The sequence below is a fragment of the Schistocerca gregaria genome, chromosome 2, assembly GCF_023897955.1.
Source record: "Schistocerca gregaria isolate iqSchGreg1 chromosome 2, iqSchGreg1.2, whole genome shotgun sequence".
NCBI classification, from domain to species: Eukaryota; Metazoa; Arthropoda; class Insecta; order Orthoptera; family Acrididae; genus Schistocerca; species Schistocerca gregaria.
Genome location: NC_064921.1, coordinates 41,448,091 through 41,472,893, shown reverse-complemented (window position 1 = coordinate 41,472,893; position 24,803 = coordinate 41,448,091). Strand labels below are relative to the sequence as shown.

The window sequence follows — 24,803 nt, the reverse complement described above, 5'->3', positions numbered from 1 at the left end:
GACTTCATCTAGAGTCAGATTTGCCAACTGAAGGGCATGTTGCCTGACTTCTTTGTTGGGTGCCAATCGGATAATAACATCCCGTACCATGGAATCGGCGTAGGATTCTTTGTGAACTTCAGTAACAATTTCTACTGAGACCGTGAATTTCAGCAGCCCAAGCGCGATAGGATTGATTTGGTTGTTTTTGACAACAATAAAAGGCAACATGAGTGGCTACCACATGCATTTGCTTTTGAAAATAGACAGACAGAAGTGAGTACATTTCAGCAAAGGACAAAGACGCAAGATCTTTCAAATGAGCCAATTGTGACAACAACCGATACATTTGAGGTGAAATCAATGAAAGGAACAGAGACTTACATGTTTGTTCATCCGCGACATGAAATGCCAAGAAGTGCTGTCGAAGATGTTTTTTGTAACCAGATCAGTCTTCCGCCGTCTCGTCGTAAGGAGGAAAAGGAGGTAGAGACAACATGCCGCGACAAAGTGTATTCATGTATGTAAGTGAAATGTGGACAATAAATAGTTTAGACAAGAAGAGAATAGATGCGTTTGAAATGTGGTGCTACAGAAGAACGCTGAAGATTAGATGGGTAGATCACATGATTAATGAGGAGGTATTGAATAGAACTGGAGAGAAGAGAAATTTGTGGTACAACTTGAGTAGAAGAAGGAATCAGTTGGTAGGATATATTCTGAGGCATCAAGGGATCACCAACTTAGTATTGGAGGGCAGCATGGAGGGTAAAAATCATAGATGGAGACCAAGAGATGAATACACTAAACAGATTCAGAGCATCAAACCAGTCTCTGGACTGAAGACCACAGCAACAACCATCTCACATACGAGACTATACACAAAGAAATTAATGTGAAGCAATACATAATGTAAATTATGTTTATTGACCTTGAATGAATTAATATTAAAGGTCTGTTAATATTGGTATCAGTTAAAGTTCACTCAGGATTGTGCACAGATTCATAATTTACTTTCAAATCTGTTTCAACTCTTCCTTACAACTAATTTTTCCTATTATTCAAGCAATTATTAATCAATTTCCATTACCACATCCATATTCAATGGTGACCATTTAGTCGATGGTGACGATAAAATTTTTTGAGATAAATGATTCATATTATTATTATGAGAAACTAACGACATTTTCATTGTATTTGTAAGATGTCCACAGGACTGGTAATGATAAAAACATTGAAAGAGCAAACTAAAATTAAATTCTGCCTACAAATGAGACGAGCCGGAAATGCTGATTTGAGCATTAAATGTAGAAAGCTGCTACACTGTATGCTTATATGATCACACTTGGTGCCATCTCTCTGGCAGTAGATTATCTCCTTTCCTTCTGATTAATATCCTTCTCGGAAACTGCATTTCTACAGAAAAGTTAAAAATGTGTACAAAGTCATGATTAACGTGCAAGATAAGTCATTCAGATTCTATAAGACTGTCTCAGATAACGATCAGGTTCATTAGTGAATACACAGCTAAGCCTACTTTAATTGAAAAGTACCAATAGAGACAAAATTTTATTCATAATTTCGTTAAAAACTATTGACAATAGAGTCAAAGGAAACGGGCATTGTTCAAAATTCATTACAAAATGCAATATGCAAAGATGTCAGACACTGAGCTTGGCAACAGTTGAAGGTAACATGCCAACTCGTGAACTGGCTGATGGCAACCAAAGCAATGATGTTGGCATCCTACTATCAATACAGGATGACACTGGCTATATAACTAATCACGATATCACTTTAATTATAGTCAATGAAACAATTTCTAAGTTCTCACCAGAAACAGTTTTTTGAAGTACTGAAACTGAAAGGCATGATAGCAAAAATGTCTTTGATTGCTTGCTCATGACACCACAAATGCAAGAATAAGAAACAGTTTGTAAAAAGAATGTAAATAGTAGTGAGACACACAGTTTGATACTACTCATGCAACAATTAACACAACAAAACAACAGGAATTTCAAGAAAATGTAACACAACTTAAGGGTATACAACAACAGTTTACACAGAAAAAGCAGGCAATTAACGATTTCAACAATAATATTATTCAACAGTTCAGTGAGGTGAGCAAAAGTATATTCACTGAATTACCTCATGAACTATCCAGGAAGTTGACGGAGCTAGGAAAACAGGTAAAACAAGAAATAATTACTGACATATCCTGCAACATAAATACATTAATGGAAAGAGTATCATCTGTAAATGAGAAACAGGAACAACTTGCAGATGAGTTACAGAACCTTAGTGAAGCATATTTTCAAATTCATGAGATGCAATCCCAAGTGGATGCATCGGCAAAAAATGTGACAAATGCAGTCATGAAGCTGCAAGACCTGTGCAAAAACGTATCTACATAAGTATAAAAGTTAATTCTAAGAGTGTACCGGTTAAGTTTAGAGTCAAAATTTGCCAAAAAATAGAGAGATAAGGTATGTGCACATGTAATGGAAAGAACTGAAAAAGCTGAAGCCAGGATGCTGAATAAAGGCAGTACCCCTGCTGAAAAGATAGTGTCAGAGTGCAGAATTTATGTAGATACAATAGAAGAAGCTCTAAAAGAGAAAGAAAGTCAGCTTCTAACTAAAATAGATTCAGGTTTAAAGGAAGCAGAGGAAAGGTTACAAGGCAGTATTGCTAAAACTACTGACATTCCAAAACAACATTTGGCAGAAAACTAATTCATGCTTTTAGAGAAGTTTGATACTTTGGCTACCCACAATATGTGGTTAGCCCATCAAGGGAAAATAGTCAAGGTCGCACAATGCAACAATGCTTTCTGGCTCCTATTCCTGTCAAGCAAGTGCAATTGCCATGTGCTTCGCCACAGGCAAAGATAAACCTGCCTGTCACTGACAGCGCACTGTGTTTGTCAACATACTTGATGATGAGAAATTAAGTAGGCATCAACAGTTTCTGGTATTAACCTCTGAAGGGAAGAGAACTAACCCCATGGCTATTATCAGAGCATTTTGAAATGTTTTACCTCGTACGTGGACCAAAGCCCAGAAAATTAGATTCCTTGTTGGATACAAACAGGGTGATGTTCTACTATGGGTTACAGACATGGTGGAATGTTGCCCCTACCATGTTTGAGAGTGACTTTCTGGGTAAATATTGGTCTGAGGCTGTACAAGAGAGGCCCAGACATAAAGTATTGAACTCAGCTCCATTCAACAGCAAACACAGAAGGTTAAGGAGCCATTTTGAAAAATATTTGAATAAAACCAGATACTGAACAGACCTAGTATCTCAAGTAGACATGCTGAAAATTTTAAAGAGCCATCTTCCTGCCAACAGTAGGTAAAAACTCATTTCCATTTTGGAACACAACACCGAATATTTTCCATCAGTACTGGACTCCATAGATTTTATATACAAAGAGAGACCAGCACAACCCAAGCCTGATAATACACCGATAGTGCCACAGAGATTTATGGACCAACATGGGAACAATGGATTCATAGTCCGACACAGATGGCAACCTTACCCCACACAGACCTATGGTAATGGTAACAGTAATCACAATGGCAATGGGAAAAGCCATAAATTCAAGGGCAGATATAAAATAAATGGGCAAACATTTAACAAAAACAACTACAAAAGGCAAGTGGAGTATGACCAGCCTGTACAATATGAACAGACACAAGCTACCAGCAATAATCAGCTGATTGCTTGGCAAACACAAAACTATTCAAGACAGTCAAACAGTCCACAAGCAGCAAAATTCAGCCAGCAAAGTAATGCACATATGCTAAATAGCATACAAAGGCAAAGAGAATTTCCGTTGAGAGTCTCACAGGATAGTAATTGGTGTAATCAGATCCATATAGTGGAAGTTACACCTAACCCAGAGACCAATGCTATCATGGGCCGGAAAACTTGAACCGATCATGGTAGGCTCCTGTTCTGTGACCTGTGGGGGAGGGGGGGGGGGGGCTGCATGAGCTTGATTGACACATGCTTTATCAGATACAATCAAGGTAGTGATGTGAAAAATGATCTGTATCAAAGTAATAAGGGTACACAGGAAAACTTGGTCATGGTCAGGGGCAAGGTACGAGCTACTATTAAAGCTAAAATATTTGCCACTGATCAGAAATCAAAAGGAGCCAAAATACAAGCCTTAAATCCCATCCAATTAGGACAGTTTTCTGTATGATGCAATTTTTTGACAGTAGAGAAATTAATAGTTGATTGTTTAATTGGTATGGATAAATTTAGGACATACCAAGTACAAACTGATATAGGCAAGGGCCAATGCATTTCACAGTAAATAATCAATTATTTGCAGTAGATCTAATCAGGGGAAGTACTGATAAGACATAAATCTGAAGTTACTCACGACTTTGAGGTTTAATTGGTAAATCCCATAGTCACGTTTGTCACACATTCAATAACAAACAGTAGGCAGCAGAGAAGGTAAACATCGATACAAGAAACACAAAGGTAAGTGAATCAAAGTGCCCAGCTCAAGAACAGCAAGAAGAACTTAGGGAACTGATACTTGCTCATATATCGTATTTACTCGAATCTAAGCCGCACTCAAATCTAAGCCACACCTGAAAAATGGGACTCGAAATCAAGGAAAAAAAAATTTCCTGAATCTAAGCCACACCTGAAATTTGAGACTTGAAATTCAAGGGGGGAGAAAAGTTTTAGGCCACACCTCCAAATCGAAACAAAGTTGGTCCATTGTAATATGAGACACAATTTAGGTCGTATGAATGACGATATAGCTACAGTAGTTTGGTTTGAGTCGTAAGCTTAGCAGTTAAGCTTTATCAGGTAGCCATTGCTATGCATCAGGCTCTCTGTCCATATTTTTACGGGTACCCTTCCTTTTTCATGTGCTTTGTCTGGTTTGAATTGATTGCTTATTTTTCTTCGATCTGATAAGTGCCGTTCTCTTTGTTGTAGATGTTTACGTCACTCTAAGCTGAAAATGCATTACTGTACTGTGTCATGATTGTTTGTCACATTCTGATAATTTGTGTTTACGATGTGTCGCCGCTCGAGGCATAGCTTGCTTTTGTGCACGCTACCACCGCTTACATTTAAAAAACAAAAGAGAGGAATCATCTCATTAGTGAAACAATGGCAAGAGACTGCTATTTGATGTTACTTACACTGCTGCTTTCTTCGATAATGGTCAGCAAGAACCAAATAATAGACTGTGTATGATAGAAGATGTTCTGAATGAGAATTTAGCAAAAAATTTTCTCCATTTGAAAATCTTTGCAGACGCCTCTTTAGTACATTACATTCTCTACAGAAATTACAGTCATCTTAGATTTAAAAATCTAGTCAATTGCCATGCTTCATTTCTAACTCTACCACTATTAAGCATAAGAATAATATGAATATAAATATGACATGATATGTATATTCTTCTGCATTTGCTGTTGTCTCACTCTAGTTTCATAGTTTATTAGGCAGACAGGATTTAAATGAGATAGCAGCAAACATTAAACAATACATGGCAAAATGTTTATATTCATATTAATCTTATGGCGAAGAGAATACTGCATGTGATTCACAATATATAAAAGTTCCTATTAGCAACCATCTCTTCTCACAGGTAGGAAAAAAATTCAGAATGTAGAGTTGGCCATATTGAGAAACATCCCAAACAGTCTTGCCAGTCAGATTTTCGTAGTACATTGAAATGCTGCTACATTCGAAGATGAACAATATAGAATTTGTATTTATTTCATTGGATAATGTATGAAAATGTAGTGATCAAAACTAGGGGCAGAGAAAAAAGCTCATCTTCCATCTCTTTTTTTTTAATTTATTTACTGACGCAGAGGTTTTGGCGCCAGTATTTATCTTTGTCCCTGCAAAGCATGCCTGTGTAGCGCTACATATATTCAATGGCATAACTTAGTTGTGGCGGCACCTACCAACATTTTTCAGAAGTTCCGCTTACTTTGCACTCGATTCTAAGCCGCAGGCACATTTTTGGGTTACAAAAACCGGAAAAAAAGTGCGGCTTAGATTCGAGTTAATAAGGTACATGTATTTGAAAAAATGCAAGATATCATTAAGGATTTAGTGCAGAAGATGGAAGTATATCCTCACAAAACTTTTTATTCTACTTCATACCCTATACCATGGACAAAGAGGGAAGCAGTAAGAATATAGATTAACAGGATGTTTTCCCCTTACTGTAGTTCTATTTTGTCCATGAGTAGGGCAGATGGCAAGCTGTGCTTGGTCCTCAATATACATAACATTAATAACATTATTGTACCAGTTCAAACACATCCAGACAATTTAGAGGAACAGTTTATGAAATTCCATGATGCTAAATTTCTTACTATAATGGATCTCTGATACTCATATTGGCAAATAAAACTACATGAAGAAAATCAGTAGTGTACCACCTTTTTATGTGGATGGAGGAGCTTCGAATTTCAAGTATTACCATTTGGACTGAACGTAAGTGCAAGTGTATTTATCTGTGCTCTGGACAAAGTGTTAGGGCTCGAACTTTTGAGTAAGGTAACATTATACTTGGATGACCTTTCAGTTGCCACACCCACTTGGGCAGAATAAGTATTGACCCACTTTTCCAAACATGGAGTAACAGCAAAGCACAAGAAATCTAATTTCAGACAAGAAAGGTAAAATTTTTAGGACACATAATCTCTTCTGAAGGCATACTGCCAGACCCTAAAAAAATTGAAGCCATTAGGAACTGTCCTGTTCCTCAAAACAAGAGGGAATTAAAGGCATACTTAGGCTTAGTTTCATTTTCAGGAAATTCATCACTAACCAATTTATGAACAGTAATGCTTTACTGAAATTTCTCTGGAAAATCAGACCTTGGTTATGGGACAAGCAATGTCAAACAGATTTCAAGAACATCAAGCAAGCCTTATTAAATTTTAATATTTTATCTCAACCAGTCATGAAGAAGGATTTTTGTTGATGCACCATTGTGTCTTCTCAAAGGTCTGAAAAAATGGTAGAAGAAAAAGGAAAACTCATCCCTAAAGTAATTAGCTTCATCAGTTTCACCTTACCTGAAGCTGAATGTCCATATTCATTTGTGGAGTTGGATGGTTTGGCTGTAATTTGGTTCTTTTTAAGGTTTGAATATTTCCTTTGGAGTGAACACACAAAACTATGCTGTGACCATCAGTGCCTATAGTTTCTCTTAACTTGTAAATTGCTACACTGACAGATAGCCAGATAGTGTATGTATCTTCAGTAACTTGATTTTGAAATAGTGTACAAAAAGGAAATCAAAATATAATAGCTGATGCTCATTCTTGATTACCACAAGGTTCTTTTAGAGCAGGAAGGTGAAATAAGAGCTATGTTGATGAAAGCATAAACCCTCTGATCATACTACATTCACATGTGTAATCACATGGAGCAATTACAGGAAAACTTGTGCAAAACAGTGATGAAAAGGTTTTTCACTATTCACAAAAGTGTTCTGTTCCATAGGAACCATCCTGAACAAGAACAATGGCATGTGTGTTTGCCAGAGGAATATCTGCATGATTTTATATTACACACAGACAATACATGGGGCCATTATGGCACTGCAAAGTGCACTGACAAAATAGGTTAATATTGTTATTTCCCCAACCTTAGATGAAGACTACTACAGATGGAAAGAAAGTGTATTGTCTGCCAGAAAACAAAACATTCTAACATCTCCAAACAGATTGAACTTCATTCATCCCATTGTGGTTAAAAAATCTCTAGAAAAGGTATTGTTGGATGTGGCTGTAACTTATCCCAGCGGTACGGGGCGAGTAAAGTATATAGTAGTTCTGTATGATATTTTCACCAAATACAAAAAACTCTATGCTGTACAGAACATTACAGCCAGTTCAGAATAAGATGAATCAAAGAATATTATTTTGCAAGAGTTGGAAAACCAGAAGTCATGTTAACAGAGAATGCCTCATATTTTGTTGGATGTAAATGGAAAGAGTTTGTAGATTCCAACCAAATCAAACACATTTTAGTACCCAAATTTCATCCCGACGTATCTCCCATTGTAATGATGTTTAAGGAATTCAACAGGTTTGTGAGGGCCTATATACTTTGCAAAAATACCAAGTGGATTGAATATGTTGCTCTCTTCTTACAGGTTGTTAATAACCTTCCCCATACATCAACTGGAGTTACACCAAATGAGCTGATGTTCAATTGCAAACAAGTGGATGAGTGGGAGAAACCTTTGACTGAGATACATATAGGAATTATCACAGCAAGCGGTAATCAAGCTTGAAATATGGGCTAAATAAAGGAAAGGAATTTATGATAGAAAGCTGAAACATACAACACAATTTTATACAGGACAAAAGGTGTTACTTAGAACACATCCCAAATCCACAAAAATTGGGAAACTGAACCATAAGTAGCAAATACTATGCACTGGACCATACATAATCACGAAAATCTCCAACTCAGGAGCATACAGATTAGTACACATGAACATGGAGAAAGACGAGGGCCTTTACCCACATAAAGACTCGAGAATGTTTGCATATTGAAGAAGGTCTGTATATCCTCTAAGCTGTATATATGTATAATAATATTAGATGTAGGATGCTGATAAATCACATTCCCGAATTTATGTTGTTAGTTGATAAGGAAAATTTGTGTTTGTATTTGTGTTTTTTGATATATGTCAAATGTATAAATGATAAGATGAGAATATGTAAAAAGGAAGAATTTTACTTTTATGTGTCTAGAGAGGATGATACTCTAAACACAAAGCTTACAAAGGTTCATCTTGTGCATGGCCCAGTTGAAAACAAATAAATGAACTTGTGAAATGCATGGTACAGTGGAATGCAATACACAACTTGCCGTGACATAAGTGGTATTGGAGCAACACAGAGCATGCACATTTTGGAGCAAGCTAGTCAACAAACTGCATGCACGTGCATGCTGACAGGCACAGCTGGAAGTGTTGGAGCGCTCCCGCCCCCCCCCCCCCCCCCCTCCCCGCCCCCCCCCCCCCCCGCAACCTTTAAAAACAAAAAAACAAAAAAACAAAAAATAAATAAAAAATAAAAAAAACGAGAGAGAGAGAGAGAGAGAGAGAGAGAGAGAGAGAGAGAGAGCTTCAAAATGCACTGAGATATTTACTTAAGCTATGATTCTATGTACATTATATCTATACATGCCCAATATTTACAACTTTAAATACTGAAATGGCACACACTAATTATATTTGACAGATGAGAAAAGTCTTGCTGCAGGTAAACAAGCAAGTACAGTATATGGCAAATTGATAAGAGATTACACCATGCCTCTAAAACAATTTATCTTTCAGATTTATGAGGTAGGTAGAGATGCACATATGACATTAAATAAGTTTTTTGATAGCATGACTGCACACTGAAATGAATGAATACATGGCTGAATATATGAAATAGGTATTAGTAGCCATTGAGCCACTATACAATTATCTATGAAGATTTAGTTTTAAGTTATTATTAAGATTTTTCTTTCAGGAAATGATGCACTGACACATCCAAAAATGAAGAAAGATAAATGCTTATAGAGTGTTGGATACCAAATAAACATAAGAAAGGACTGCACCACAAGTAAATATAGTTGTAAGTTTATGATATGTATAAATGTAAAAGAGTGGAAGTATATGAAGAAGAAAACAGTTACAGTACGTCACATGTCATGATGTTGAACTAATAAGGTTGAGTACTACCAAATAATTAAGGGGTCAAAACCTAACTACTGTGGGTGTTGACTACCCATAATAGTGTCAAATACCTGAATTACATGGAAATTTTTATGCACATTTGTTACTTATGTAAACATTGTTTTAGGAAGGTAAGTCTTTCCGCTCCTGGGATTGGAATGACTCCTTACCCTCTCCCTTAAAACCCACATCCTTTCATCTTTCCTTTTCCTTCCCTCTTTCCTGACGAAGCAGCCACCGGTTGCGAAAGCTCGAAATTCTGTGTGTGTGTTTGTGTGTTTTATTCATTGTGCCTATCTACCAGCGCTTTCCCGCTTGGTAAGTCTTGGAATCTTTGTTTTTAATATATTTTTCCCATGTGTATATATATATATATATACACAGCTCACACACATGGCTGAAGTCACATGCAACTGAAACCACACTACAAGAAGTAGCACTAGTGCATGATGGGAGTGGCGACTAGGTGGAGGTAAAGAGGAGGCTGCGGTGAGGATGTTACTGATAGTATGGTCGAGGTGGTGGACAGTGAAGTGCTGCAGGCTAGATGGAGGGCAGGAGAGAAGGCGGGGAGGGGGGGGGGGAGTAGCAGAAAAGGAGAGAAACAAAAAGACTGGATGTGGTAGTGGAATGACGGCTGTGTCATGCTGTAACGGGACAGGGAAGGCACTGGATGGGTGAGGTCAGTGACTAACAAAGGTTGAGGCTAGGATGGTTAGGGGAATGTAGGATGTACTGCAGGGAAAGTTCCCACTTGCGCAATTCAGAAAAAGCTGGTGTTAGTGAGAAGAATTAATATGGCAAAGGCTGTGAAGCAGTCACTTACATGAAGGTTATCATGTTTGGCAACGTGCTTAGCAACAGGGTGGTCCACTTGTGTCTTGGTCACAGTTTGTCGATGGCCGTTCATGCGGACAGACAGTTAGTTGGTTGTCATGCCTATATAGAATCCAGCACAGTGGTTGTAGCTTAGCTTGTAGAGCACATGACTAGGTTTCACAGATTGCTCTGCCTTTGATGGGGTAGGTGATGTTAGTGACCGGACTGGAGTAGATGGTGGTGGGAGGATTGCATCTAGGTGTATTACAGGGAATGAGTCATATTGTAAAGGGTTGGGAGCAGGGGTTGTATAAGCATGGATGAGTATATAGAGTAGGTTCCATGGACAGAGGAACAACACTGTAAGTGGGTGGGAAGGATAGTGAGCGGGACATTTCCCATTTCAGGGCACAACAAGAGGTAATCAAAATCCTGGTGGAGAATGGAATTCAGTTGCTCCAGTCCTGATCCTTACCTTATAATCCTACCTGTGGATTGTTGTTTTGAACTGCAAGGATTACCTGGCAGAAGGACTCCACCAGCTGTCAGACGCATCCACCTACAAACCATGCCACAGTGAACCCATTTCAGAAAACCAGGAGGATCTCCAGTCACTACTCAAATCCTTAGGCCCATCCCAGAACCTTTCCCCAGAGTCCATCTCTCTACTTACCTCTACCACTCCCCGCACTCCATACCTTCTACATGCTTCCTACACCCCATAAACCTATTACCTGGAATCTACCCTCCTGTGTAACAATTTCCTCCACCGACTCTCTACGGTACCTGTCCCTTTACCATACAGTGCCCTGATTGTCATTATTGATGCCACCTCCCTGTACACTAACATTCCTAATGTCCATGGCCTTACCACTATTGAACACTACCTTTCCCAATGCCTGACAGCTTCCAATACAACTATCTCCTTCTTAGTCACATTGACAAATTATATCCTCACCAGCAATTTCTTCTCCTTTGAAGGCATTACCTATGAACAAAACCGGGATATGGCTAAGGGCACCCACATGACATCATCCTATGCCAACCTATTCATGGGTCATCTAGAGGAATCCTTCCTAAAATCCAGAATCCTAAACCCCTCACATGGTTCAGATTCATTGATGACATCTTTGCTATCTGGACTGAAGGTGAGGATACCCTATCCACAGTCCTGTAGAACCTCAACAACTTCTCCCTGATTTACTTCACCTGGTCCTACTCAACCCAACAAGCCATCTTCCTAGATCTTGCCCTTGACCTCAAAGATGGCTTCATTAGTAACTCCATTCATATCAAACCTACTAATCACCAGCAGTACCTCCACTTCAACAGCTTCCAACCGTTCCATACCAAGAAGTTCCTTGCGTACAGCCTAGCCACTTGTAGTTGTTGCATCTACAGTGACGAGCAGTCCCTCTTGAAATATACCAAGAGTCTCACACAAGCCTTCACTGACCATAATTATCCTCCCAACCTTGTACAAAAGCAAATATCTCGTGTCTAATCTTTCCAGTCTCCCACCACCTCCCGAAGCCCCACTGTCCATCTACACAGGAAGCATTCCCCTCGTAACTCAGTAACACACAGGACTGTAGAAACTGAATTACATTCTCCACCAGGGATTTGATTACCTCTCATAATGCCCCAAAATGAGAAATGTCCTGCCCACCATCCTTCCCACAGTGCTATTCCACTGTCCACCAAACATACATGATATACTCATTCATCCTTACTCAAGCCTGCTCGAAATCCCTTCTCGAATGGCTCATTACCCAGCAACAGACCTACATGTAATCCTCTCACCACCATGTCCTCGAGTCTGGTCACTAACGTCAGCTATCCCATCAAAGGCAGAGCTATCTGTGAAACATAGTCATGTGATCTACAAGCTAAGCTGCAACCACTGTGCTGCATTTGATGCAGGCATGACAACCAACTAGCTGTCTGTCCTCATGAATGCCCACCGACAAACTGTGACCAAGGAACAAGTGGACCACCCTGTTGCTGGACATGCTGCCAAACATCATCTCCTTCATTTCAGTGACTACTTCATGGCCTATGCCATATGGATCCTTCCCACTAACACCAGCTTTTCTGAATTGCGCAGGTGGGAACTTTCCCTGCAATACATCCCATGTTCCCGTAACCCTCCTGGCCTCAACCGTCGTTAGTCACTGTCCCCACCCATCCCGCCTCTTCCCTGTTCCCGTTCCAGCACTACATAGCCATCATTTGACCACCACACCCAGTATTTTCATTTCTTGCCTTTTCCGCCAAACCCCCCCCCCCCCCCCCCACCACTCCTTCCGTCTCTACTACCCACCTCTTCCCAGCCCTCTGTCTAACCTGCACTATTTAATTGTCAGCCACCCCCACCCTACTATCCCTCCCTCTCCTCACTCCAGCCTCCTCCTTACCCCCACCCAGTCACCACTCCCATCATGCACAGGTGCTGCTGCTCGAAGTATGATTTCAGTTGGCTGAGCCTGCAGTTATGTGTGTGAGTTGCATTTATGTGAGTGTGTGTGTGTGTGTGTGTGTGTGTGTGTGTGTGTGTGTGTGTGTGTGTGTGTGTGGCTGTGTGTGTCAATTGTCTCTTGTTAACGAAGGCCTATCTGTGACTCCGCATTTCCATTATATGGTGAGAAACTTTCATAATATTGTTTAATTGATTTGTATTTTATTATGTTATGTGTATCATATGTGGAAAGGACACTACAGAAATTTTATGTAATGAAATGAAATGTCGTGGGCGAAGGCCTCCCGGCTGGTAGACCTCATCGCCATTTCAGCAACTTGCAGGTTGTTGTTGTTGTTGTCTTCAGTCCTGAGACTGGTTTGATGCAGCTCTCCATGCTACTCTATCCTGTGCAAGCTTCTTCATCTCCCAGTACTTACTGCAACCTACATCCTTCCGAATCTGCTTAGTGTATTCATCTCTTGGTCTCCCTCTACGATTTTTACCCTCCACGTTGCCTTCCTCAAAACATGTCCTACCAACTGATCCCTTCTTCTAGTCAAGGTGTGATACAAACTCCTCTTCTCCCCAATTCTATTCAATACCTCCTCATTAGTTATGTGATCTACCCATCTAATCTTCAGCATTCTTCTGTAGCACCACATTTCAAATGCTTCTATTCTCTTCTTGTCCAAACTATTTATCATCCATGTTTAACTTCCATACATGGCTACACTCCACGCAAATACTTTCAGAAACGACTTCCTGACACTTAAATCTATACTCGATGTTAACAAATTTCTCTTCTTCAGAAACGATTTCCTTGCCATTGCCAGTCTACGTTTTATATCCTCCCTACTTTGACTGTCATCAGTTATTTTGCTCCCCAAATAGCACAACCCCTTTACTACTTTAAGTGTCTCATTTCCTAATCTAATTTCCTCAGCATCACCAGATTTAATTTGACTACATTCCATTATCCTCGTTTTGCTTTTGTTGATGTTCATCTTGTATCCTCCTTTCAAGACACTGTCCATTCCGTTCAACTGCTCTTCCAAGTCCTTTGCTGTCTCTGACAGAATTACAATGTCATTGGCGAACCTCAAAGTTTTTATTTCTGCTCCATGGATTTTAATACCTACTCTGAACTTTTCTTTTGTTTCCTTTACTGCTTGCTCGATATACAGATTGAATAACATCGTGGAGAGGCTACAACCCTGTCTCACTCCCTTCCCAACCACTGATTCCCTTTCATGCTTTCGTCTTTCCCTCTCCTTCCCTCTTTCCTGATGAAGCAACCATTGGTTGCGAAAGCTTGAATTTTGTGTGTGTGTTTGTGTTTGTTTGTGTGTCTATCAACATACCAACACTTTAGTTTGGTAAGTAACATCATCTCTGTTTTTGAATATATATTAAAAGAAGCTGACATGCCTATAAAAACTGATGACCATTCAAAAGGATAACTCCAATGGGCTATGCCCAAACCAGCCAGGATTATCAACCTTCAAACAGGGAAATAAGCTAAGGCACTGTGCACCTCTGCATGATGTCAGTGCACAGTAGGGGCGGGGGGGGCGGGTGGTAATTGTTGTATTAAATCATATTACATGTTCATTCTTTTCCTTTCTTCTATATAAGCTATACGTAAACTGAATGAGGTATAGACACCACCAAAGGTAAATTAATGAGTTGTTTTGTGACAAGGATAATGTTTTGATGCATAATTAAATATCTGTATGAAACAAAGTATGAAATATGCTCTTCAACTTATTAATTCCTGTATTTCATGCCTTTGTCTCCAGAAGTGGCAGTGTATGGACATATGCTTTGATCCTTCACAGCAGTATTGTTAAAAATGTGTATCTCAACCATTCATTAAAAGTTTTATAAAAAGTTATAGGAAAAGCAATATTTATTTGCACAGTTAAGTAGTCAACTCCTATCATTTCACTTGTCACTGAAATCCTGCATCAAGGGGTTCGGTGCAGAAAAGAAGAATTTACACAGTATCTGGAGGATCGTTCCTGCATCGACATTGTCACACTCAAGACTAAACACAAAGGAATTAATGTGAAGCAGTAAGTAATGCAAAAAGTGTTTTGAACTTCAATGTATTGATATAAAAAAACATGTAAACTCCATCCACAGGCCCTGCTGGACCCAGCGGTACTGACCAGCCACCAAGTCATCCTCAGCCCACAGGCATCACCAGATGTGAATATGGAGGGGCTTGTGGTCAGCACACCGGCCGTATGTCAGTTTCCGAGATCAGACCCACTACTTCTCAATCAAGTAGCTCCTCAGTTTGCCTCACAAGGGCTGAGTACACTTCACTGGCCAACAGTGCTCGGCAGACCAGTTGGTCACCCATCCAAGTGCTAACCCAGCCTGACAGTGCTAACTTCAGTGATCTGACGGGAACCAGTGTTAGCACTGCGGCAAGGCTGTTGGCTATTGATATTAAAGGTCTGCTGATATTGGTATCAGTTAATGTTCACCCAGAATTGTGCACAGATTCATAAATTACCTTCAAATTTGTTTCAATTATTCTTTCCAATCAATTTTTCCAATTATTCAAGCAATTATTAATTTCCATTACCACATCGCTATTCAGAAAGCAGTATTGAACAATTACATACTAGTAGTTCGGTATAGTATGTTCCACTGAATAAAAAGCAAATATTAAAAGCAGAATTAATAGGATCCAAAGGTACAAGTCAACTAATAATGCAGAAGCACTTACAGTAACTAGAAATGAAGTGAATTCACATTTATAGAAAGTAGACTCTAGTGTCAAATCTTCTGATAGTGAAGAAACTGATTATAATACATATTTGATAGATGATAAGTCACCACCTTCTTATAAGTGATAATTTACCATCTTCAGCTATGACTGAAAAATTATCTCCTATTATTAATCAGAACTTACTACTATTTGTTAGTACTGAGAGGTCGGTATCTTCAGTTATTACTGACAATTTACCAGTGCCTATTATTATTGAGATTTTACCGTAATCTTTTACTACTGGGCATTTACCAGCCCCATTTAATACTGAGAATTTATTATGTTACATTATTAAGAAGTTATTAACAAAAATTTACTATGTATTGGTATTAATGATATATATTTGCTCTACAAGTGAAGTTTGGTACATCATTAGCTAGCTTTAAAGACAAGACATCTATTACACATTAATCTCATAAAATTAATTACTTAAACTATGGATACATTATACATGAAATTATTATAAAGTTACATGATTTATGATATTACTTCAAAATTATTTTTAGTATTGTAAAGAAAACTGGGAGAACGTGTAGTTTACATCAGATAGTGAGAACAGTTACTACAGTTGTGAATAATTTTTGTTTTTAATAATAGCCAGAGCCCTTTGGAATTTGATGGCTGTACATCACATTGGGCCACTACCTCATAGCTCAGGAATGGCAGGCATTTCCACTGGCATGCATCTGTGTGGTGTACATACAGATAGTGACCAAAAATTTTACAGAACGGGAGACACAAATACTGACATTTATCATCGATATGACATTGAAATACTTGCAAGAATATAATAGAACTGAAAATTATTAAGAAACGTTAATCAAGTGACCAACAGGTCCTATTCAAAAGTTATGCTACTGAAGTATCTCCAGAATCTTCAATCTTCAGAATTGGTCATTTGGGGAGTACAAACATTTAGTAGTTTCATAGGTAACCACATTTATATTTTCTAGTATCTGTAGGGGATTGCTACAAAAGAAAAAACTGATTGGATAATCATAATGTCATAATGTGACACCTGGGAAGGCCAGCTAAAAACCAACATCTGTACTAAATAACACACAAGTGAGTAGTGTGGCTAAGGTGTTTGCTCTGTTGATGTAGTCTGATGAAGAATACAAGTTTATAAGCTGAATTCACTAGCAAAATCTTGTTTATGGGTATATCTACTGCTCAATTCAAAACCTTTCCATATGATGAGTGAATGTAGTTTCACAGATCATAATTTAATTTTAATGAGTAATGAACACAGGGAGTCTTAAAATTACTAAGTGACATGTTAAAAATACCACTGACAGTAAAATGAAATAGAAAATCTCATGTTAGAGACAGCAGAAATTGCACGGAGTATGTATTTTTCTCTATTTTTAACAGATAACTTGTTAACACAGATTTCAAGGAATGTAAACAATATTTTGATTTAGTGAAAAGTCAACAATTTCTAACAGTATATCATTCCATGAAACAGGCAGTATTGCACTTATTCCGAAAAGGGCTGAAAATTGTTACCATCATCACAACTCCAACAGACAAGCACATTTGCCTGAATTCACCAATAACAATGATTTTTTCTCATGACGAGACCTATCAAAAGTAAAGAGAAAAGCAGTAAAGGATAGTTACTTAGCCTATTTTTTGGCAAATAATTGAGTTTTCAAAATATCAGGCATTAACTATAACAAAATATCACTTAGTGGTTTAACTTTTACAAGCTTTCTGAGCCTGGTATTCATCCAAAAATGTTGGTATGGAGGGAGATCGCATCAATGATGACAAGCAAAGTGTGTGATGGGAATGGGACAGGCACAAATTTCAGGTGAATTACGAAATGGTTGGTATCTTTAATATAGGAGATAATTTTTTGTTCCAAGGGTGATCTTTGGAAGAAGATAAAAGGCAGACTGTATGGTTTGGGTGGGATATGAAGTTCTTTGGATTGTGGTGTAAGTCCTTGTGAGGGGGCTGAGGTGTTTAAGAGGGACTGCAAGTCATTTTGGATCTTAGGAAGAAAGTAAAAGGTTGAGGTGCATGGTTTGGGTGGACTAAGAAGTTCTATGGATAGATGTTTACACCCTTGTGAAGGGCCTGAAGCTTTTAGGAGGGACTGCAGGTTATTACCCATAGTACAAAGACTTCCCTCCTATATTAAAGATAAGATCCATTTCCCAGATCATATGAAAACCATGCCCATCCCACTCTCACTCACCAGCAATCATTCTCTCCCTCTCATCCAATTCCCAATTCGGTAAGTCTCCCCTAACTTGAGATTCTGGATGACTTTTCTGTACTGTAATCATTTTTCTAAACCTCTCCAGTACTTTTCCTTCATCCCTCTTCCTTCCCCTTCAACTCTTCTGCCAGAAGAAGGAGCTACTGCCTCCAAAACTTGTAAGAGTTAAACATTTTAGTATGTGTGTTCTCTTGCCACCGTTTGGTGAGAAGATTTCCTATCTATCCATTCAGATTATATTGTCGATAATTGATTATTTTTATTGTTATGAGATATCAGTTAGGATTTCCACAGGAATTGCTAAATAGTACTTTTGGAAAAACATAATTTACTTCCAGAATGTTTAACAGCCCCTGAAACATGCTTACCGGTCGAAAAGTAACTGTCTGCTGTTGGTCGAACAGAAGGAGTTGGAGGGGTGATTTTGACGTATGGGGATGACAACTTTGGTGACTGACTGTGCTCTCTTTCATCTAATGAAAAGACATAACAAATGATTAACATCATAACAGATTTATCAACACTTGACACAATATGATAGGTTCAAAGGATGAATGCCTTCTAGATGTGCTAAAGGATCTAAAACTACAATCTTGAAACAATTTATATTCAAAACATTAAAGAGATTCACAAACATAGTGTAATAAAGGGAAACAGATAAAAATATTTTAAGAATGTGTTTTCTCTTCTTTTCCATTAAACTGTCATAGAAGGAGCAGAGCAAATGTCCAGCTGATAGCAACAACAGGATGGGTCCCCTACACCACATCAAAATCAATGTTGCCATTGGGCAGAGGGCCACTGCAGAAGACACATGGTAAAGCATACTGTCCCAACCTGATAAAATACGCTATGCTGAGAAAGGGTAAAACATGTCTTTAAAAACCTGCATAATAATTACTATGTGCTGAGTCACTTTGCTCATTCAACTGTTATCCTGGGGTTTTTAGCAGGTGAGCATAAATCTCAAGTCCTTCAAACATATTCAAATCTACATCTACATCTACATACATACTCTGCAATCCACCATATGGTGCATCGTGAAGGGTATCTCATACCACAATTAGCATCTTCTCTCCCTGTTCCACTCCGAAACAGAACGAGGGAAAAATGACTGCCTATATGCCTCTGTACGAGGCTTAATCTCTCTTATCTTATCTTTGTGGTCTTTCCCAAAATATAAGTTGGCAGCAGTAAAATTGTACTGGAGTCAGCCTCAAATCCTGGTTCTCTAAATTTTCTCAGTCACAATTCATGAAAAGAATGCCTCCTTTCCTCTAGAGACTCCCACCCAAATTCCTGAAGCATTTCCGTAGCACTCGCGTGATGATCAAACCTACCGGTAACAAATCTAGCAGCCCGCCTCTGAATTGCTTCTATGTCCTCCCTCAATCCGACCTGATTGGGATCCCAAATGCTCGAGCAGTACTCGAGAATAGGTCGTATCAGTGTTTTATAAGCGGTCTCCTTTAGAGATGAACCACATTTTCCCAAAATTCTACCAATTAACTGAAGACGACTATCCGCCTTCGCCATAACTGCCATTACATGCTTGTACCACTTCATATCGCTCTGCAATGTTACGCCCAAATATTTAATCAACATGACTGTGTCAAGCACTACACTACTAATGGAGTATTCAGACATTACGGGAGTCATTTTCCTATTCATCTGCATTAATTTACATTTATCTATATTTAGAGTTAGCTGCCATTCTTTACAACAATCACAAATCCTGTCCAAGTCATCTTGTATCCTCCTACAGTCACTCAATGATGACACCTTCCCATACACCATAGCATCATCAGCAAACAGCCACACATTGCTATCCACCCTATCCAAAAGATCATTTATGTAGATAGAAAACAACAGCAGACCTACCACACTTCCCTGGGGCACTGCAGGTGATACCCTCACCTCTGATGAACACTCACCATTGAGGACAACATACTTGGTTCTATTACTTAAGAAGTCTTTGAGCCACTCACATATTTGGGAACCAATCCCCATGTGCTCGTACCTTAGTTAGGAGTCTGTAGTGGGGCACCGAGTCAAACGCGTTCCGGAAGTCAAGGAATATGGCATCCGTCTGATACCCTTCATCCATGGTTCACAAGATATCATGTGAAAAAAGGGTGAGTTGCATTTCGCAGGAGCGATCCTTTATAAAGCCGTGCTGATGCATGGACAGCAACTTCTCTGTCTCAAGGAAATTCATTGTATTCGAACTGAGAATATGTTCGAGAATCCTGCAAAAAACCTAAGTTAAGGATATTGGTCTGTAATTTTGAAGGATATTGGTCTGTAATTTTGAGGATCCGTCCTTCTATCTTTCTTATATACAGGCGTCACCTGTGCTTTTTTCCAGTCGCTCAGGACTTTAAGATGAGCAAGAGATTCGCAATAAATGCAAGCTAAGTAAGGAGCCAATGCAGTAGAGTCCTTTCCGTAAAACCGAATTTGAATCCCATCAGGACTTGGCAATTTATTTATTTCAAGCCATTCAGCTGCTTCACAAGCCCAGGGATGTCTATCACTATGTCCTCCGTAAGGGAATCTGTGCGAGACTCAAACGGCGGTATGTTTGTATGATCCTCCTGCATGAAAGATTACTCAAATGTTGTTGATGTTGTTGTGGTCTTCGGTCCTGAAACTGGTTTGATCCAGCTCTCCATGCTACTCTATCCTGTGCAAGCTTCTTCATCTCCCAGTACCTACTGCAGCCTACAACCTTCTGAATCTGATTAGTGTATTCATCTCTTGATCTCCCTCTTCGATTTTTACCCTCCACACTGCCCTTCAATACTAAATTGGTCACCCCTCGATGTCTCAGAACATGTCCTACCAACCGAGCCCTTCTTCTAGTCAAATTGTGCCACAAGCTCCACTTCTCCCCAATTCTATTCAATACCTCCTCATTAGTTATGTGATCTACCCATCTAATCTTCAGCATTCTTCTGTAGCACCACATTTCGAAATCTTCTATTCTCTTCTTGTCTATACTATTTTTCATCCACGTTTCACTTCCATACATGGCTCCACTCCATACAAATACTTTCAGAAATGACTTCCTGACACCTAAATCTATACTCGATGTTAACAAATTTCTCTTCTTCAGAAACGCTGTCCCTTGCCATTGCCAGTCTACATTTTATATCTTCTCTACTTTGACTGTCATCAGTTATTTTGCTCCCCAAATAGCAAAACCCCTTTGCTACTTTAAGTGTCTCATTTCCTAATCTAATTCCCTCAGCATCACCTGAGTTAATTCGACTACATTCCATCATCCTCGTTTTGCTTTTTCTGATGTTCATCTTATACCCTCCTTTCAAGACACTGTACATTCCATTCAACTGCTCTTCCAAGTCCTTTGCTGTCACTGACAGAATTACAATGTCATAGGCGAACCTCAAAGTTTTTATTTCCTCTCCATGGATTTTAATACCTACTCTGAACTTTTCTTTTGTTTCCTTTACTTCTTGCTCGACATAACATCAGGGAGAGGCTACAATCCTGTCTCACTCCCTTCCCAACCACTGCTTCCCTTTCATGCCCCACGACTCTTATAACTACCATCTGGTTTCTGTACAAATTGTAAATAGCCTTTTGCTCCCTGTATTTTACCCCTGCCACCTTCAGAATTTGAAAGAGAGTATTCCAATCAACATTGTCAAAATCTTCCTCTAAGTCTACAAATGCTAGGAACGTAGGCTTGCCTTTCCTTAATCTTTCTTCTAAGATAAGTCGTAGGGTCAGTATTGCCTCACGTGTTCCAACATTTCTATGGAATCCAAACTGATCTTCTCCAAGCTTGGTTTCTACCCATTTCTCCATTCATCTGTAAAGAATTCGCATTAGTTCTTTGCAGCTGTGACTTATTAAACTGATAGTTCGGTAATTTACATGTCTGTCAACACCTGCTTTCTTTGGGATTGGAATTGTTATATTCTTCTTGAAGTCTGAGGGTATTTTGCCTGTCTCATACATCTTGCTCACCAGATGGTAGACTTTTGTCAGGACTGGCTCTCCCAAGGCTGTCAATAGTTGTAATGGAATGTTGTCTACTCTGGGGGCCTTGTTTCAACTCTGGTCTTTCAGTGCTCTGTCAAACTCTTCACGCAGTATCATATCTCCTATTTCATCTTCATCTACCATTTCCATAATATTGTCTTCAAGCACATCGCCCTTGTATAGACCCTCTATTTACTCCTTCCACCTTTCTGCTTTCCCTACTTTGCTTAGAACTGGGTTTCCATCTGAGCTCTTGATATTCCTTGATATCCTTTCTCCAAGGGTCTCTTTAATTTTCCTGTATCTATCTTACCCCTAGTGAGATAAGACTCTACATCCTTACATTTGTCCTCTAGCCATCCCTGCTTAGCCATTTTGCACTTCCTGTCGATCTCATTTTTGAGACGTTTGTATTCCGTTTTGCCTGCCTCATTTACTGCATTTTTATATTTTCTCCTTTCATCAATTAAATTCAATAGTTCTTCTGTTACCCAAGGGTTTCTGCTAGGCCTCGCCTCTTTACCTAATTAATCCTCTGCTGCCTTCACTATTTCATCCCTCAAAGCTACCCAACCTTCTTCTACTGTATTTCTTTCCCCCATTCCTGTCAATTGTTCCCTTATGCTCTCCCTGAAACTCTGTACAACCTCCGGTTCTTTCGGTTTATCCAGGTCCCATCTCCTTAAATTCTTCAGCTTTAATCTACAGTTCATAACCAATAGATTGTGGTCAGAGTACACATCTGCCCCTGGAATTGTCTTACAATTTAAGGCCTGGTTCCTAAATCTCTGTCTTACCATTATATAATCTATCTGATATCTTCTAGTATCTCCAGGTTTCTTCCATGTATACAACCTTCTTTCATGATTATTGAACCAAGTGTTAACTATGGTTAAGTTGTGCTCTGTGCAAAATTCTACCAGGCGGCATTCTCTTTCATTTATTAGCCGCAATCCATATTCACCTACTATGTTTCCTTCTCTCCCTTTTCCTACACTCGAATTCCAGTCACCCATGACTATTAAATTTTTGTCTCCCTTCACTACCTGAATAATTTCTTTTATCTTATCATACATTTCATCAATTTCTCCATCATCTGCAGAGCTAGTAGGCATATAAACATGTACTACTGTAGTAAGCGGGGGCTTCGTGTGTACCTTGGACACAACAATGTGTTCACTATGCTGTTTGTAGTAGCTTACCCGTACCCCTATTTTCGTATTCATTATTAAAGCTACTCCTGCATTATCCATATTTGATTTTGTATTTATAACCCTGTATTCACCTGACCAGAAGTCTTGTTCCTCCTGCCACAAAACTTCACTAATTCCCACTATGTCCAACTTTAACCTATCTATTTTCCTTCTTAAATTTTCTAACCTACCTGCCCGATTAAGGGATCTGACATACCATGCTCCGATTCGTAGAACACCAGTTTTCTTTCTCCTGATAATGACATCCTCTTCAGTAGTCCCTGCCTGGAGATCTGAATGGGGGACTATTTTACCTCCGGAATATTTTACCCAAGAGGATGTCATCATCATTTAATCATGCAGTAAAGCTGCATGCCCTCGGAAAAAATTACAGCTGTAGTTTCCCCTTGCTTTCAGCCGTTCTCAGTACCAGAACAGCAAGGCCATTTTGGTTAGTGTTACAAAGCCAGATCAGTCAATCATCCAGACTGTTGCCCCTGCAACTACTGAAAAGGCTGCTGCCCCTCTTCAGGAACCACACATTTGTCTGGCTTCTCAACAGATACCCCTCCGTTGTGGTTGCACCTACGGTATGGCTATCTGTATCATTGAGGCACGCATGCCTCCCCACCAACGGCAAATTTCAGCTTTCATTTTGCTGTCTTCCGTTGCCAGGCCAGACTGATCAGTGAGTGACTGGATTGAAGTCTTCGACCCGCTTACTGATTTTATGAAAGAATTTTATGAAAGACCATAATTTCCTAGGGTTTTCAGCAAGATCTTTTGCTAAGTTATGATGGTGGTAGTGGTTGTATGCTTTGCGCATTGCTCTTTTTTACAGCAGCAAGAATCTCTATTCTCTTCTTCTGATCTTTCTTGTACTACAAGTGCAGCTGTTTTTGCTTCCTGAGTGTTTCCAAACTGTGCTGTTAAACCACAGTGGGTCCTTTCCTTTCGTAATCCACTATTTCAGCACATACTTGTCCAATGCATGATTTACAATGTGTTTAAAATTTGCTCATAATTCTTCCATGTCCATCATACCGGAAGTAAATGAAGTCAATTCATTTACTAAGTGGGATGCTAACAACTCTTATTTGCTCTTTCTAGTAAAAATACTCTCTCAGCCTTCTTGATTGACTATTTAACTTTTGTAACCATAGTTGTAATGACAACATCATAATCACTAATTCCTGTCTCAACACTGACACCATCGATGAGGTCTGGTCTGTTCGTGGCTAAAAGAACACTTTGTACATCTGTGCAGTATTTCCTTCTGTGCTCATATTGAACATGGTTTGTTTTGCTATTTTTTATATGGGTCCTAAATATTTCCTATTATTGTGCTCGCAATTTTCTGCAAACTGGATCTCAGTTTTACCTCCTTTGGCATATATAATATATCCTACAGTCTGCACACTTAATTTTATAAACCCCAGAATTATTAAATTGATTCTTTTGTGCCACACTTTGTGCATGCCTTAATCTGTATGCAATTTGCCCTTCATTCCAATATGCTAAAACTATATTTTTTCCAGGCAACCAATACAATAATTTCAGTGTGTATAGAATCAAAT

General features: G+C 39.0%; 1 protein-coding gene across 1 annotated transcript in view; it reads right to left on the bottom strand.

The window, feature by feature from the left end:
- The window catches only part of LOC126336284 (filamin-A), a 1,048,954-nt gene that overhangs the window by 449,650 nt on the left and 574,501 nt on the right, over nucleotides 1-24,803 (bottom strand). The window contains 1 exon segment of the mRNA XM_049999806.1: nucleotides 18,391-18,495. Coding sequence (XP_049855763.1) covers nucleotides 18,391-18,495 — 105 coding nt within the window.